Genomic DNA, 15,253 nt, shown 5'->3' with positions numbered 1-15,253 from the left:
GGACTTCTGTCTTGGCCTCTGACTGTGGGTGGTAGGCAGAGCTTCTATACAGCTTGATACCTTGTAGTTTGAAGAAGTTCTCCCAAAATTGGCTTATACGGATTGGGTCTCAATTAGTGATGATGTTATGTGGCATTGCCGTCACGACTGAATATCTCCTTAACAAAGAGATCAGCAATTGAAGCCGCCATGTAAGGATATGAGACTGGGAGAAAGTGTCCTTATTTGGAGAGTACAACCACAACCATGATGGTAGTTTTGCCTTGATGGAGGAAGACCATCTATGAAGTCCATGGAAATGTCAAAGAAAATAGTTTTCTAAACTGATAAAGGCTGGAGAAGGCTCAGTGGTTTAATGGTCTCATAAAACTAACTGTCTTTGGCATTGGTCGCAAGTGGTCATGAAGTATTTGACATCTTTAGCATTCCTGGCTAGGCAAAGTTTCTGGATAAGTGCACAATGGTACGGAGGAAGCGCAAATGTCCAGCTTGAAGATAGGGGTAAAATTTGAACAGCAATTTAGATCTCTAATCCGAGGTAATTGGTACAAACACTCTGTTTTTGTAATATAACCTCTCTTGTATCAAGGAAAACCTTTTTTTGGTGGGAATTCCTTGTAACAATGCTGCTTTGATGTCTTGTGTGTTTGAGTCTAGGGCGCATGCCTTGTCTATAAGAGTGAGGCAGTCAAATACAAGCATGGTGGTGGCATGGATAGTGCAAACCTCATGGCAGCAGGATAAGCATCCGGTACCATATTGAGGTGGCTGGCACAGTACTCCACCTTGTAATTGTAAACCAGCAGCTTGAATAGCCACTGATGATGTGTCGGAGTAGTGATGCACTAATCAAGAGGATATTTTAATGTCTTGTGCTCGATAAGGATTGTAAATGGTTGTCCCAACACATAATGTGGCCCATTTTTTTACAGCAAAGAAGATAGCTAGCGTCTCCTTCTCATAAACTAGAAAGGGATGATTTCTGAGAGATAAGGCCTTGTTGAGATATGTTATCGGATGGCGTTATTGCTATAGAACCGCATCAATACCAGTTCCGCTTGTATCGGTTTTGATGAAGAAGGGAAAATTGAAGTCAGACAGTGCCAAAACCGGAGCTGAGGTCAGTGCTTTCTTGAGTTGTAAAAAGGCAATTTCGGCTTGAGGAGTCTAACTGAAATTGTTGTTATTCAGCATGTTTGAGAGTGGTTTAGTAATTATCCTATAGTGTTGACCAAATTTCCAGTAACAGCCTGTTAAGCCCAAAAAAAACTAAGCAGCGCCTTGAGAGATTGAGGTTTGGGCCAGTCCCAAAAACATTGCACTTTAGATTGGTCCACTGAAACACCTTGGGTCGAGATCACGTGGCCCAGATATGCCACACTTTGTTGAGCCAAAGAGCACTTAGATAGTTTTACTTCCAAGCTATTTTTTTGTAAAACTTGAAACACTTCATGAATATGCTCTATGTGTGATGATAAATCAGTGCTATACTTAAGGATATCATAAAAAAAGGAGAAATTACTAGTCCCCCCCCCCTCCCCCGGGAACTATTAGAGTGTAGACAGTTCTGTTCCTGTTATCTGAAATTTAACAAATTAATCCTCAGACATTCAAATCTCACATAATCTAGTCCTTCTGTTAACTGTCCGTCCAAATTGGCCGTTAACTGGGTTAGTTAGCAATTTTTTCCATGCCAACTCAGCTGAATGCATGCCATGTCAATGGAAAAATCAAGATGTCACCCCCTGTACTTTATGTTCCCTCTTCTTCACTAAAAGAAGATCAAAATCCCTCCAAAATTGAGATCATATTTCCCTCCATATTCACAGATTGAGTAATATATCTGTAAATTGAAGCATGCACAATTTTGAAGCATAAATGGAAGGAAAAAGTTCGAAACAAACATTCACCTACATTCATAATAAACCGAAAAATACATTGTATCGTCAACATTAGCAAGCCATTGAACAAAGCTCTAACGTACCAAAAACAAACGTTAGAGCATTACATCCTCCAATTGTTCAAGTACTAATATGTTTGGAATTAAATTTAGCTCTAATCATCTTATCAAAAGATTAGAGCTAGCAACCAAGTGACACAACACAAGGTTGCCCAAAAACAGGATGCCTAAAATGTTTTGCTTGGCTAGCTAATATCAAATCCCATATGTACCAACTATTTTTCAGCTCCTTTACCTGAGTTCTATCTAACCCTTTGAGAGGACCTTGAGGGTGTTGCAGCCTTCTTAGTTGATGCATTGGAACCTTGTACAGACCTTGAACTTGTTGGGGAAGATCCAGCTTGTATAGGCCTTGAACTTTGCTGGGTAGATGCTACAGGCCTTGATCTCTTTGGGGCAGACTTCTTTGCTTCCAACCTTGATGCCTTTAAGGCAGCCTTCTTTTTCTGGAGACACATAACTTTGCATTATAAGTATACTTTAGACCATAGTAGCAGTACATACAAAAGCAAGGAAAAGATAGAGTGTACTGTTACCCTTTGAAACTCAGCTCTTTCTTTGGCTTTCTGCCTCAACTCATTCTTGGTCATGGGTGGTTTTTTTCCTTGCTTGGACTGTAGCACACAATGAGGAAAGTAAATGACAATTCAATGTAAGCCGAAACCAATAATTGCCTCAAGTTTGAAATACAAGTTATCTGATTTTCAGATGTTTGTCCTTCTTGTGTATTGAGCTTTCTCTTCTTTTTAACAATAGCAGCCTTTTCCTTTGGTGGCAAATGTCTTTGACACGTGTTCAAGTGGTGACCTACTTGCTTACAATTGCTGCACCTTAGGGATCTTTGCACCCTTCCAATTTAACACCACATTCTTGAACCTTTTCTGAAGCATCCTTCATTCTTATTGTTTTGGTCCTACCAGGCTGCCTTGAATATTGTGGAGGCAAAATAGGAGGACCTTCAGTTATTGACCATAAATCCATGCTATTTACAGGTTGGATGAGGTTGTTGTAGATACTCATATAGGTCTTCTTCAAATAACATGCTACCACATAATCATATGGATCATGCCTCTTTAAGTAAATGGCAAAGACAACATGCTTGCAAGGTATTCCGGACAAGTCCCACCACCTGCAAGTGCATGTCCTCATTCTTAACTTGACCACATTCTTCAATCCCTCAATATTGTCTACCTCAGCAATGTCACCACCATTAAATGTTGCTATGCAGTCTGTTGCAGCCTTCAGCTTATTCTTCTCCATAACCACCCTTGGCTTTGGACAGATATTGCCATGGTAAGCCTCCATTTTTTCCTTCCTCATTGCAACTCTCTTCATTAACTTCACCCTCAACTCTTCAAACATGGTAACTGGTGGCTTGCCTCTGGCCTCCAATATCCAACTATTAAAACTCTCACAAAGATTGTTTATCATTATGTCACAGTCCCCATTTGTGTTGAAATATGCTCTGCACCAATGTCTTGCAGGCCTCTCTTTTGCTGCAACCATTACCCATTGCATAACATTAAAATCAGTTTAGTGTTATCAACATATGAACATTCATAATAAAGGATTTTTAAGTACCTGTAAGCCACTTGTATGCATCAAGGTCAAAGGCCTTCATATCCTCCATATCCTTATGAAAGTAAGGAAAAGTAGTTGCATTCTTTTGAATACTGGAAGGTTGCTGGTATTGGGGAAAGCACACTTAATATCAATTGTAGTGGCAGGATCAACCCTCTGAAGATCTCTTCCATAATCTCTCAGCCTTGCATATTGTTGAATTATGGATTCTTCTACTTCCAAAAGAGCAGCCCTCTTGGCTCTATAAGCCATTGACTTAGAAACCCTTGCTCTAATGCTAGCTGACATTGTCTTAGCTAGAGATTCTGCATTATCAAAACCACATTAAGTAACACACCAAATAGAATTTCATTAAGAGAAATACCTGGTTTCCAGCTCTCATTAAGAGTAATCTAATCTTTAAACTTTGAAGTTAAGTACTTTTGCTTAACCATGTTGTTGTTGAATTTCCTAGTGCATTTGTGAACTAGATCATAGCTTTTAACCATCAATGTGCTTTCATACTGCATTTTGCTGGCAAACAGCTCAAATGGATAGTTGTCCTCCTTACAAACCACTCTTATCCTTGTTTTGTTATTCTTAATGAACACATATTCCCAACCTCCTTGAATAGCATACTCCCTCAAATCATCCCTAAGAATCTGCGCTATTGCAAACTTCATTTGAAGTTTGAAAGCAGGATTCTTCATGTCTTTCTTGGGGTTGAATTCAAGTCCCACCTCTTCACGTTCCCCATTAGAATTTATAGTATAACCCAATCTTCATCATCTGAATCCTCAACACCAAACATGTCCTCTTCATCAACCCACTCTTTTAAACTTTCATCTACATTTGACTTGCACACAAATCCAGTAGATTCTGGTCTTGTTGCAGCTGGATCAACATCCTTCACTCAACCAATCATCATCATCATCCATCCCATAGTGGTCGTACTTCTCATCATCTACACAGGGATCATAATCAATGCTCTCATCCTCTTAAATATTTTCTTCATGCCCACTGCATTCCTCACTTCCATATTCCAGACCACCAAATGATTGAAGTTCATCCAAATAATCTATCTCTACATCAAGAAGACCACAGCCTTCATTTACTTGGACACTTGATTGTTGTCCTATCTCACTTGATTGTTGTTTAGAAGATCCTACTCCTCCACTAGACTGCCCTATCCCACTTGACTTCTAATTTTTTCTTGTATCTACTTCCACCAACTTCAACTTCTATTTTTTGCTTGTATCATGCTCCACCAACTTCTGTTTTCCCTTGTCTTTTGGACCAAGGTCACCAACAATGCTTGCATGAGTAGGTACAGTCTACTCAACCTCTCTAATCACGATTCCCTTGCTTTTACCAAGTCTAAGTGAAACAAGTAGCTGTTCAATCACACATGTTGGCTTCCTTCTAGGCTCATCATCAGGTAACTCTTCTATAATCACACCACTGCTACAACCTTCATTAAAGAAGAAATCTTCATACGACCTTCATATGTCATCATCTTCTTCTCCAAACATATTGTGCAGCTCCATGTGGTCCAAGTACAATATGATCAACCTCCACTGTGGTATTGTACTACACATGATCACAACATCTATCTCTATTTCCAACTTCATCAGCTCATCATCTTCATTACGAACCTTGTACCAGTAATCAATCCTTTGATTACTATAAGCTGGATTGAGCTGCCTCACCATGTTATCTACCTCAACAAGCGACATTCTATCTTTGTCGACGTTGTCATAGAAATTCACCTTCTCTCCAACGTATTTACTATCCCTTATGCACCCTCCATGATACACCTTCACTGTGAAATAGTCTGGGTGACCTACAATAATTCAACAGATACCATTAGTCAACATAGTCAACATATACCATGAGTCAGCATGCCCATTAACTTCAGACCAATTAAAATCAATATACCCAACCAACTAATACTTGCCTCCATAAAGAGCTACAAGCCAAATCGAAAAGGCAACATAAAACAACAAACAGCAATCTCCAGTTTTCCAGTTGTTCACACATGAGAGACAAAAACAAAAGGGGAACAAAACTTTGTTTACTACATGCTAGGACAACAACTAAAAGCTACATAGAAAGTACTATATTAAAAGCCAAACCCAGATTCTCCAACCACAACTAAACCAATATTAAAAGCCAACACATACTAGCTCCAACAATCACACAGTTCTGCAATTGCAATTAAATAGCCAACATCATCAAACCATGCATCTCGAAACCCCTAAACTAGTGTAAACCCTCAATTTTTTTTCAAAACCCTAGAACTCGAAACCATAACAATAACCATTTTGAAATAGCAGTAGTCCTTCGAAACTAACAAATATAGTTTAAAATCAGCCTCGAAACCCTTGATTTCAAAAATCCCCAATTTCTTTTTCCTAAATCCAAAACCCTAAAAACCTGCTATTTTCAATCAATCGAAATTCGGAGACCAAATCTAAACCCTAGAAACTTACCATAATCAGGGATTTCATCCTTCTCCCCTTCTGAAACTCTTGGACCCCACAAATCAATGTTGTTAGCCACCATGTCGCCACCTTTAGATGTCGGCCTCAGGTTCGAATCGGATTGTGAAGACAACACTCTTTGATAGAAGATGAAGGTTTAGGGTTTGATTTTGATTTTGAATGGCATTGAGCTGATGGGTTGTGTGGGATTACAGAGGCTAGCGCTCCGAAGATTACAAGATTTTATATTTAAGGGTTTTTTGGGAGATTAGGAACTGGGTTACGATTTAAAACGGATCGAAGACTACCGCAATAGGCTATGGGTATTCACGAAATTTTACAGTCCAAGGTGGCGCTACATGGCGTATCCATATTGCCACGTCACCCAGTTAACAGCCAATTTGGATGGACATTTAACGGAATGATTAGATTGTGTGAGATTTGAATGTCTAAGGATTAATTTGTTAAAATTAAGATAACAGGGACTGAACTGTCGACGCTCTAATAGTTCAGGGAGGGACCAGTAATTTCCCCTAAAAAAAACAAGCATAAAACTTACGCAACATAGGCTTAAAGGTGTGGCTCATTAAGGCTTGGAAAGTGGAGGGGGTGTTAGAGCCCAAAAGGCATGACTACGAACTCACAATGCCTATCCTGAGTCAGAAAAGCCATCTTGTGAATATCATCCTCGGGCATCCAAATTTGGTAATATCCAAAGCACAAATTCAATTTGGTGAAATAGGTTGAGGCATGAAGCTCATCAAGGAGTTCGTCAACCACTGAAATGGGGAAATGATCTTTAATGGTTATTACATTGAGAGAGCAGTAATCCATGCAAAATTGCTAAGTGCCTTCTTTCTTGCACACCAAGAGGACGAAGGAGGAATATGGCCTATTAATAGGCCTTATGATGCCTTGACCCAACATTTCTTGAACTTGGGCCTTTAGCTCTTCCTTTTGGGAATAAGCATAGCGATAGGTTGGACGTTTACAGGGCAGGTGTTGGCATGAGGGAAATTTGGTGGTCCATGAATCTTTTGGGTGGTAGCCGTAACGTCCCGAACCTAAATTCACCGGTTTACTAGGCATGTAGACGGTAAACAACATTTACTTTCACTTTTACTATCGTTTCAGTACTTTTAGTGGCCCTAAAAGTTGACTTTTCGTTCGGGTCAAAATTTGAGAAAATGTTCTTCATGGAAGTTGTAGAGGACGTTAAACCGAGCCCGTGCATATGTGGTACGTAAAAATTGGAGTTCGTATGCAAAAGTTATAAGAGAAAATGTAAAAGTTACTGTTCACGATAAGTTTCTATAAATATAGGAAGTTACTGTGGTAAGTTTCCATTTTTGGAAACCTACCGGCTTTTCTCTCTCCTCTTCCTCGACCCTTTCTTCCTCTTTGGTCCGGTTTCTTCTTCCTCCAATTTGTCCCTTCTCCGGCTGACCCACGACGGAATCTGGGCACCGGCAAGCTCGCCTTCTCCTCCTTGTCACGCCTGTGGTGGTTTTTTGCAATGGCTCGGCCGGAGGAGGTCGGAATTGAGCCGCGAAGATTACTGTAGCCGAACGGAGGTTTCGTCTATTTCCGGCGATTCCGGCCATATCCGGCCACCAAACCGGCGTCGAAGGTGCGGTTTTTGCCAAGGATCATTTCCCCCCTAGCCTTGAGCCACGATTTACAGTGTGGAGGTCGAATCGACGATTTCAAATTCTAGGGTTCTTGGGTTTTTCTGCAAAAATTTCACCGGCCAATTTGGATCACCTACAGGTAAAATTGGAACTTGTTGTAGTTGTGAAAAATGCTTGGACTGTTGAGTAGGTGGTGCTGCCAAAATTTGGTGGCCATCGGAGGTGGTGGCCGCCAGCGCGCCACGCGCCTCCACTGTAGGTGTCTCGTGGAGGCACGTAGGGTAGTTTTCTTGTTTCGATTTTTAACCAGTTAAATCCTATAATTGATGCAGAGCTAGTAAATGTGAATTTGGTTGGAATTGAAGAAGATTTGAATCGATTTCTAATTTCTAAAGATTTAGGATTTCGATTATCGATTAACGAGAATCCGACCGTCGGATTTCTCTCGATTCTGCCCTAGAACCGTTAAACGAATGAGTGGGTATTAAGGGTAAAGTTGGATTGAATTGGAAAAGAAATTGGAAGTTTGATTTAGGAGAATAAGATATTAGAATCGTATTTAATTGCCGAATCGTTATTCACGAATTATAATTGTATACAGGGGATATACCGAGCTATTGCTCGATGAAGGAACTCATATGCGTGATCGCCTAAATAGTACTGTGAGTGGACATTTGTTTTTAAATTAATTATGCATGCAGTATTATTATTTCCTTCCAATTGAGATTTAAATTATGTTTTTAATTATTGAGTTTTATGGTTTATTGAGCGTTGATTTATCGAGATTTATTTATGAATTACGAGATTAGTATTGAAATTCCTTCCCGAGGGCTTTTAGTAGATTTTTGAGATAGTTATTCAGGAGTTATTGAGTTGAGAAATGATTTTCGGGAAGTGACTGATTCAGAAAATATTATGAGAATTATGGATTTCGAATATCAGTTTTTATGAGGATTCACGAGTACGAATGTTTCATCGAATATTTGAGCATGATTGAATTATCGAGATTTATTGAGCTTTGAGCTCCGCACTTATCAGCCTTGAAGTTAGATTGAGTTTTCTTTCCGAAAGCATTTATTGATTTACAGAGTATTTGATTTATGTTTTTGAGGATGCTTTCGAGGATTTATTGAGATATTGAGGTTTGATTTAGCGAGATAATCCTGAGTTATGCTTTCGGTGAATTTTTAATGTTTTATTGAAGTAACAGCGAGTTTCTTTCCGAAATCAAGTAATTGAAAGAGGTTGTTTCCAGTTTATTGAGGAGGCTATCAGTCAACGCATGCATGCATTACCTAGTTGGCAGTCCCTTCTAGGTAATAGTCTGGTTGGCAGTCCCTTCCAGACTACAGTCTGGTTGGCAGTCCCTTCCGATGAATCACCGGGTTGGCAGTCCCTCCCAAGTGACATGAGGTAGTAGTTGGCAGTCCCTTCTTACTACCTGTGGTTAGTTGGCAGTCCCTTCTATCCACCACCTCCTGTTCCGGTTGGCAGTCCCTTCCGATGCGTCATCTGGGTAGCAGTCCCTCCCAGATGGCATGAGATGACTAGACAGCAATCCTTTCTAGTCATCAAACGAACCTCTTGAAAATGATGTTTTAAAAGGATTGAGGATGAGATTTTAAGAAGTAAAGTTGATGATTGAAAGTATTTCTAAGATTGTTACTGCATGCGAGAGTTTAGAGAATAACTTGGGAAAGCATTAAGTTTTACTTATTCATTCGAAATTACTTAATTTTCGTCCACTCACTCTAATGGATTTTAAATGTTTTCCCCTGGGCCCTTTGGTTTTAAATGCCCAGTTTGCAGGCCAGTTTAGCTGGAGGTCGAGCATACATCAAGTTGAGGCATAGCTGTTGTAGCTTCCGCCTTATAAAAGTATCGGTTCTTTATCTTTTATTTTATCGTCTTGTACGTCTGTACATTAGATTGCTCTGATAACCCATGATATTAATATTCTTAAGTTTAGTATTGTTGTAAATGGGAGATGTTGTGATTAAGGGAGCATGGTGGCTCCAGAAGATTAAGGATGAAATATTTTAAAAGTGTAAATGTCTTTCTACAGGTTTTTGGGTTGTCCACTTTTGGAGGGAGTTCCGCCAAATTTTTTGGTAGAATTTCATCTAAGGTGGACCCCACAGGGCCACTCTGGATTTCAAGGTGAAATCCGGGGTGGGTCCTGTCAGTAGCCCAGTAGGTGCGACTTAGGTTGTGAAGTAGAGGCTGAAGTTCTTGGGCCAAGAGGTCCAAATGGTCAGTGGGTAACTTGCCCAATAGGCTCGCACTATCAACGGTTTGGTTATGTGAGCTTAGACCTCTCAATACATGTTTCTCTCCATTCACTATGAACATCATAATTTGTTCCAGAAAATACTAGCTAATATAGGAATCGAGCCATTGTGCTCTGAGGACTAGCTCGCATTCGGAAACCGGAAGAATTAGTAAGAAGAAGTTGGTGTATTTGTAACATTGCATCTTGATAGTGATGTCGTGCACCACTCTAGATGGTGAAATAGGGTAGCCGGACGCCGCTATGAATTTCTGTGGCGGAGAAGGGTGGATGGGAAGACCCAATTTAGAAGCCACGGTGGGATTAAGAAAGTTCATGGAGGCCCCACAATTGATAAATAAATTAATTTTCATCCCTAAGATAGAGCATTTCAGTCTCATCATTTCATGGCTTTTGAATTGCTGATGGTGTGCAGTAGAAGGATAGGCTCAGCCACCACAGTTGGTTCCTCCATGGAATTCGGGGTTGTCATCTGTGGATGTAATGGCTTCCAATATGGTCATGATGGAGATTTTGCAGATACGGTTCTTGGAGTATTGCTCATCATAATTGAGGCAAAGGTTTTTTTGCTCGTCGTTCTCTCTGTTCAAAGAGTGAGAGAATGCAAGGGTGTTGATTGGAATTATGGTTTATGGTAGTGTGTGGTTGGGGGTTTGTGGTAGGAGGTGTAGACTGTGGGTTTATGGTTGTTTGGGAAGAGGGGAAGTTAGATGACCAAGTTGAAGTGAATCTGTCATTGGGGTTCCAAGTACTGGATCTTTGGAAATGAGAGAGACGCAAGTCTTGGTTTATTTATTTATACCTTTGAGCCAGTCACTGACTTTGGGCTAGGGACTTGGGCTCCATAGCCATGACATCATGTCTCACGTCTGGCTTAAGGCTACCACAGAAGATGGGCAATAGCTGAGCATCAGACCACTCAGGCACTCAACAGGACAACTTGGTGAATCTGGTGATGAAATCATCTTGTGAAGCTGATTGTTGGAGGTGAGATTATTGGGTGGTAATGTAAGGAGTTGAGCCTGAGTCGAAGTGTTCGAGCATAGCAGCGGTGAATTGCTCCCAAGTGATAATAGGGTTTCTCTATTCAAATGCATTCATCTGGATGAATGCATCAGGCCCGAAGTGCGTGAAGATAGTGAATATTCACTCATGGTAAGGGATACAGTGGATTCGAAGGTGGTGCTCCGCCATAGCAAGCCAACCGACTATGTCCTCTCCATTAAAATGGGGTTGTTCGTTTCAGGGTGCGCGGTAATGGTGAAAATACTGGTGGTTAGCTGGTGGTTAAAGGTGTGATTGAGGGTTGTGGTAAGTAGTGAAGTGTAGAGGCATTCTGGCCCTTATGAAGGGTGAAAGGTTATGGTGAATATGTGATTTGGGAAAGATGATGTGGGGGCTTAAGGTTGAGTTGAAATCATAGTTGAGAAAATTGGGCTTGCCATTGAAGGAGGTATGCTGTTTTGGTGGAGGGGATCGGGAGGTGATGGTTGTGACATGCCTAAACCCGTCCAAGGAGTAGAAGATGGGGACATCAAGGAGCCGAATGTGATTTTGGAAGGGTGAGTTGTGGGTGGGTGTTAAGTGTGGAGACTGTGGTTGGTATCGTTGAGAAAGGGCCAGATGAGAGTGGTGGCTGAAGACGAGTTAGAGTCTCCATAAGAGTTTGTTGCAGTTATAAAAATTGGTTGGTGAGATTGATTTGAAAAGAATCCATAGAAAGGTGCAGGTCTTCATTATGAGCTTGTAGGATGGCTATAAATTGTTGTACCTCATGAATGGCCGGGTTGTCTTGTTGGATGCAAGCTGAAGCAACCAATGTGGCCAGGGCGGTGGTGTGTGGTGGTGGTGATACCATTAGGAGATTGATCGGAAGCAAGGATACAGTCAAATATAAGAAGATTGAGAGAATGAATTGTCTGATATTCTATTCATCTCACTGTGGAGGTATATAAAGAAGATTACAAGAGTACAATAGGTAAGTATTAACTACGAAATAATTACAATATATTCTATTCCTAACGTTACGCTATGACTCACGCTAACACTCCCCCTCAAGTTGGCGCATACACATCAACCATGCCCAACTTGTTTAGTGAGTCATAAAACGCCTTTCTGGAAACTCCTTTGGTAAGCATATCTGCAAGTTGCTCTTCGGTTGGAACAAAAGGAAAGCTAATAATTTTGGCATCTAGCTTCTCCTTTATAAAGTGACGATCAACCTCGACATGTTTAGTACGATCATGTTATACTGGATTCTGTGATATGTCAATGGCTGCCTTGTTGTCACAATACAACTGCATAGTACCTTTGAGTTTGAAACCTAGATCACGTAACAGATTTCTCAGCCACAACAATTCACATACTCCGTGAGCCATACCTCTGTACTCGGCCTCAGCACTAGATCGTGCCACAACTTTCTGTTTCTTACTCTTCCACGTAACCAAATTACCTCCCACAAAGGTAAAGTAACCTGATGTTGACCTCCTATCTGTAATATTTCCAACCCAATCTGCATCTGTAAAGCCACAAACCTCAAGGATGTTGTTGTGTTTAGAAAACAATACTCCCCTTCCTGGAGCTGACTTCAGGTACTTCAAAATTCGCATAACAGCATCCATGTGACTCTCACTCGGGTTATGCATGAACTGACTCACCACACTCACTGCATATGCAACATCTGGTCTAGTATGAGCCAAATAAATCAAGCGCCCAACTAACCTCTGATAGAGAGCACGATCAGTAGGTACCTGATCAGGATACTCAGCTAAACAATGATTCTGCTCAATAGGAGTATCAATAGGTCTGCAATCCAACAAACCTGTCTCTGTTAGCAAGTCAAGAACGTACTTCCTCTGGCACAGATAGATCCCTTCTCTCCCCCTGGCTACCTCAATTCCTAAGAAGTACTTAAGTTCACCCAAGTCCTTCATCTCAAACTCAGAGGCTAGCTGTCTATGCAGCCTATCCATCTCAACAGTATCATTGCCAGTGATTACCATATCATCCACATAAATAATTAGAGCTGTTACCTTCCCTTGTTGATGCTTGAGGAATAAGGTATGATCTGAGTTGCTCTGTTTGTAACCAACCTTCCGCATGAACTGTGAAAATCGCCCAAACCAAGCACGAGGCGACTGTTTGAGACCATACAGAGACTTTCTCAATTTGCATACAAAATCACCAGGAGAAGCAACTACATACCCAGGTGGAAGGCTCATGTACACTTCCTCGGCTAACTCTCCATGAAGAAATGCATTCTTGACATCAAACTGTCGGAGTGGCCAGTTTAAACTAGCAGCAAACGAGAGCAGAACCCGAATAGTGTTCATCTTGGCAACAGGAGCAAATGTTTCATCGTTGTCTATACCATACGTCTGAGTAAACCCCTTTGCTACAAGGCGTGCTTTATGCCGATTCACTGATCCATCTGGATTATGTTTCACAGTAAACACCCATCGACAACCTACAGCCTTCTTGCCGTATGGTGGAGACACAAGTTGCCAAGTATTGTTCTTCTGCAATGCCTCCATCTCTTCCTCCATTGCCTTCCTCCACTTTGGATCCCCCAATGCATCCTGCACTCTGTTAGGTACTGATACAGCAGATATTTGATTCACAAATGATTCATATGACTTAGACAACCTCCTAGTGGACATATAATTGGCTACTGGGTATTTTGATTTGGCAGTAAGAGTAGGTTCATATCTTTTGGCTGATTGACCTCGAGTGGTCCTATTTGGTAACACATATTGCTCAACATTAGACTCACTATTGCTAGTACCAGTGGGTTGACATACCTCAAATGGATGATCTTCAGTACCAGGAAGTTGTGGGTCAGGGGTAGAAGTGATGGCAGGAGGGGCAGTTGTGTCTTCAACTGCAGTTTCAATGCTTGAGACTGGTGTCTGGACGTCTGGAGCCTCTGCTTCTGGAGGTGAGGAGCTGATGCTCTCAACTGGATCCGGCAAAGTGCCTCCTGCCTGTGCGACTTCTCCACTTTCTGATTCCTCCCCCTCTCCATGATACAGCTCTTCAAAATATGAAGTCTCCCCCTGAAGAGCTGTAGTTGAGGAGGAAAAATAACTCATGTCCTCAAAGAAAGTAACATCCATAGTGACATAGTACTTTCTGGTGGGTGGATGATAACACTTGTACCCTTTCTGATAACCGTCGTAGCCCACAAACACACACTTCAGTGCTCGGGCATCCAATTTAGACCGCTGGTTTTTAGGAATATGGACAAAAACAACACAACCAAAGACACGAGCTGGAAGATTATGAAAGGGAGGTAAGGAAACATGAGATGCAAGAACCTCAAATGGAATTCGTCCCTGAAGGACACTAGATGGAAGACGATTGATAAGATGAGAGGAAGCATGAATGGCATCGCCCCAAAGATACTTAGGCATATGAGCACTAAAGAGAAGGGCACGAGCCATATCTAGTAAATGACGGTTTTTCCTTTCAGACACTCCATTTTGTTCTGGTGTTTGTGGACATGTGGTTTGGTGAACAATCCCATGGGTTTTGAAAAACTCTTGGAAAGCATGATTAACATATTCTCCCCCATTGTCAGAACGAAGAACTTTAATGGTGCTATGGTATTGTGTTTGAACAAGAGTACGAAAAGTTTGAAAAGCTGGAAAGACTTCATCTTTGGTTTTAAGAAGAGCAACCCATGACAATCTCATACAATCATCAATAAACAACACAAAATATCTCATACCAAACACAGTGGGTTCTCTAGAAGGTCCCCAAACATCAGAATGAATCAACTCAAAAGGAATAATACTTTTATTAGAAACACTAGGAGAATAAGTAGCACGATGACTCTTGGCCAAGACACATGTTTCACAATGTAAATCAGACTCATCCACACCAATAAACAGGGTAGGCATGGTTTTTCTCATAAGACTAAAAGATGGATGCCCTAAACGGCGATGCCACAACCAAATTTCACTTAGCTTATCAGAATTCGAAGTCAAAGCGGTGCGGGACTGTGCTCCTGGTTTCTCCCCTACGTATGTCTGATCCAGATGGAACAACCTGCCCCTCAGATACCCCCGACCAATTAACTCCCTGGTGAGAAGATCCTGAAAAATCACATACATAGGATAAAAGGTTATGGAGCATTTAGACTCAGTATTCAACTGTGGAACAGATATCAAGTGATGAGACAAGTCAGGCACATATAACACATTATGAAGTTCTAAAGTGGGAGTAATACGCACTGACCCTGACCCTAACACAGGAAAAGCCTCACCATTGGCATTGGTGACATAGGACACTGGTGGGGAAGACAATTCAGTAAAATATGATTTATCAT

The 15,253-nt window shown here is 41.1% G+C and overlaps 1 protein-coding gene across 1 annotated transcript; it reads right to left on the bottom strand.

Annotated features, from left to right (window-relative positions):
• Positions 1-2,202: 2,202 nt before the first annotated feature.
• LOC112163759 lies at positions 2,203-3,793 on the bottom strand. The gene is made up of 5 exons (XM_024300026.1): positions 3,635-3,793; positions 3,542-3,593; positions 2,837-3,456; positions 2,497-2,574; positions 2,203-2,406 (listed from the first exon to the last, which is right to left on the bottom strand). The coding sequence occupies exons 1-5, from the start codon at positions 3,791-3,793 to the stop codon at positions 2,203-2,205; spliced, it is 1,113 nt and encodes a 370-aa protein (XP_024155794.1).
• Between the last annotated feature and the right edge of the window lie 11,460 nt (positions 3,794-15,253).

This window comes from Rosa chinensis, chromosome 5, assembly GCF_002994745.2.
Source record: "Rosa chinensis cultivar Old Blush chromosome 5, RchiOBHm-V2, whole genome shotgun sequence".
In the NCBI taxonomy this organism is placed as follows: domain Eukaryota; kingdom Viridiplantae; phylum Streptophyta; class Magnoliopsida; order Rosales; family Rosaceae; genus Rosa; species Rosa chinensis.
Note: the sequence above shows the minus strand (reverse complement) of the source record. Positions and strands in the feature narration are given on the sequence as shown.

What these genes read in the sequence shown, in the direction of transcription:
- LOC112163759 (XM_024300026.1), bottom strand. Translation starts at nt 3,793, where the DNA reads ATGGCTTATAGAGCCAAGAGGGCTGCTCTTTTGGAAGTAGAAGAATCC. An exon ending in TGCATACAAGTGGCTTACAG is followed by an intron (nt 3,457 to 3,541) that starts GTACTTAAAAAT and finishes TAATGGTTGCAG; the next exon opens with CAAAAGAGAGGCCTGCAAGA. An exon ending in AAAGAGCTGAGTTTCAAAGG is followed by an intron (nt 2,407 to 2,496) that starts GTAACAGTACAC and finishes ATGTGTCTCCAG; the next exon opens with AAAAAGAAGGCTGCCTTAAA.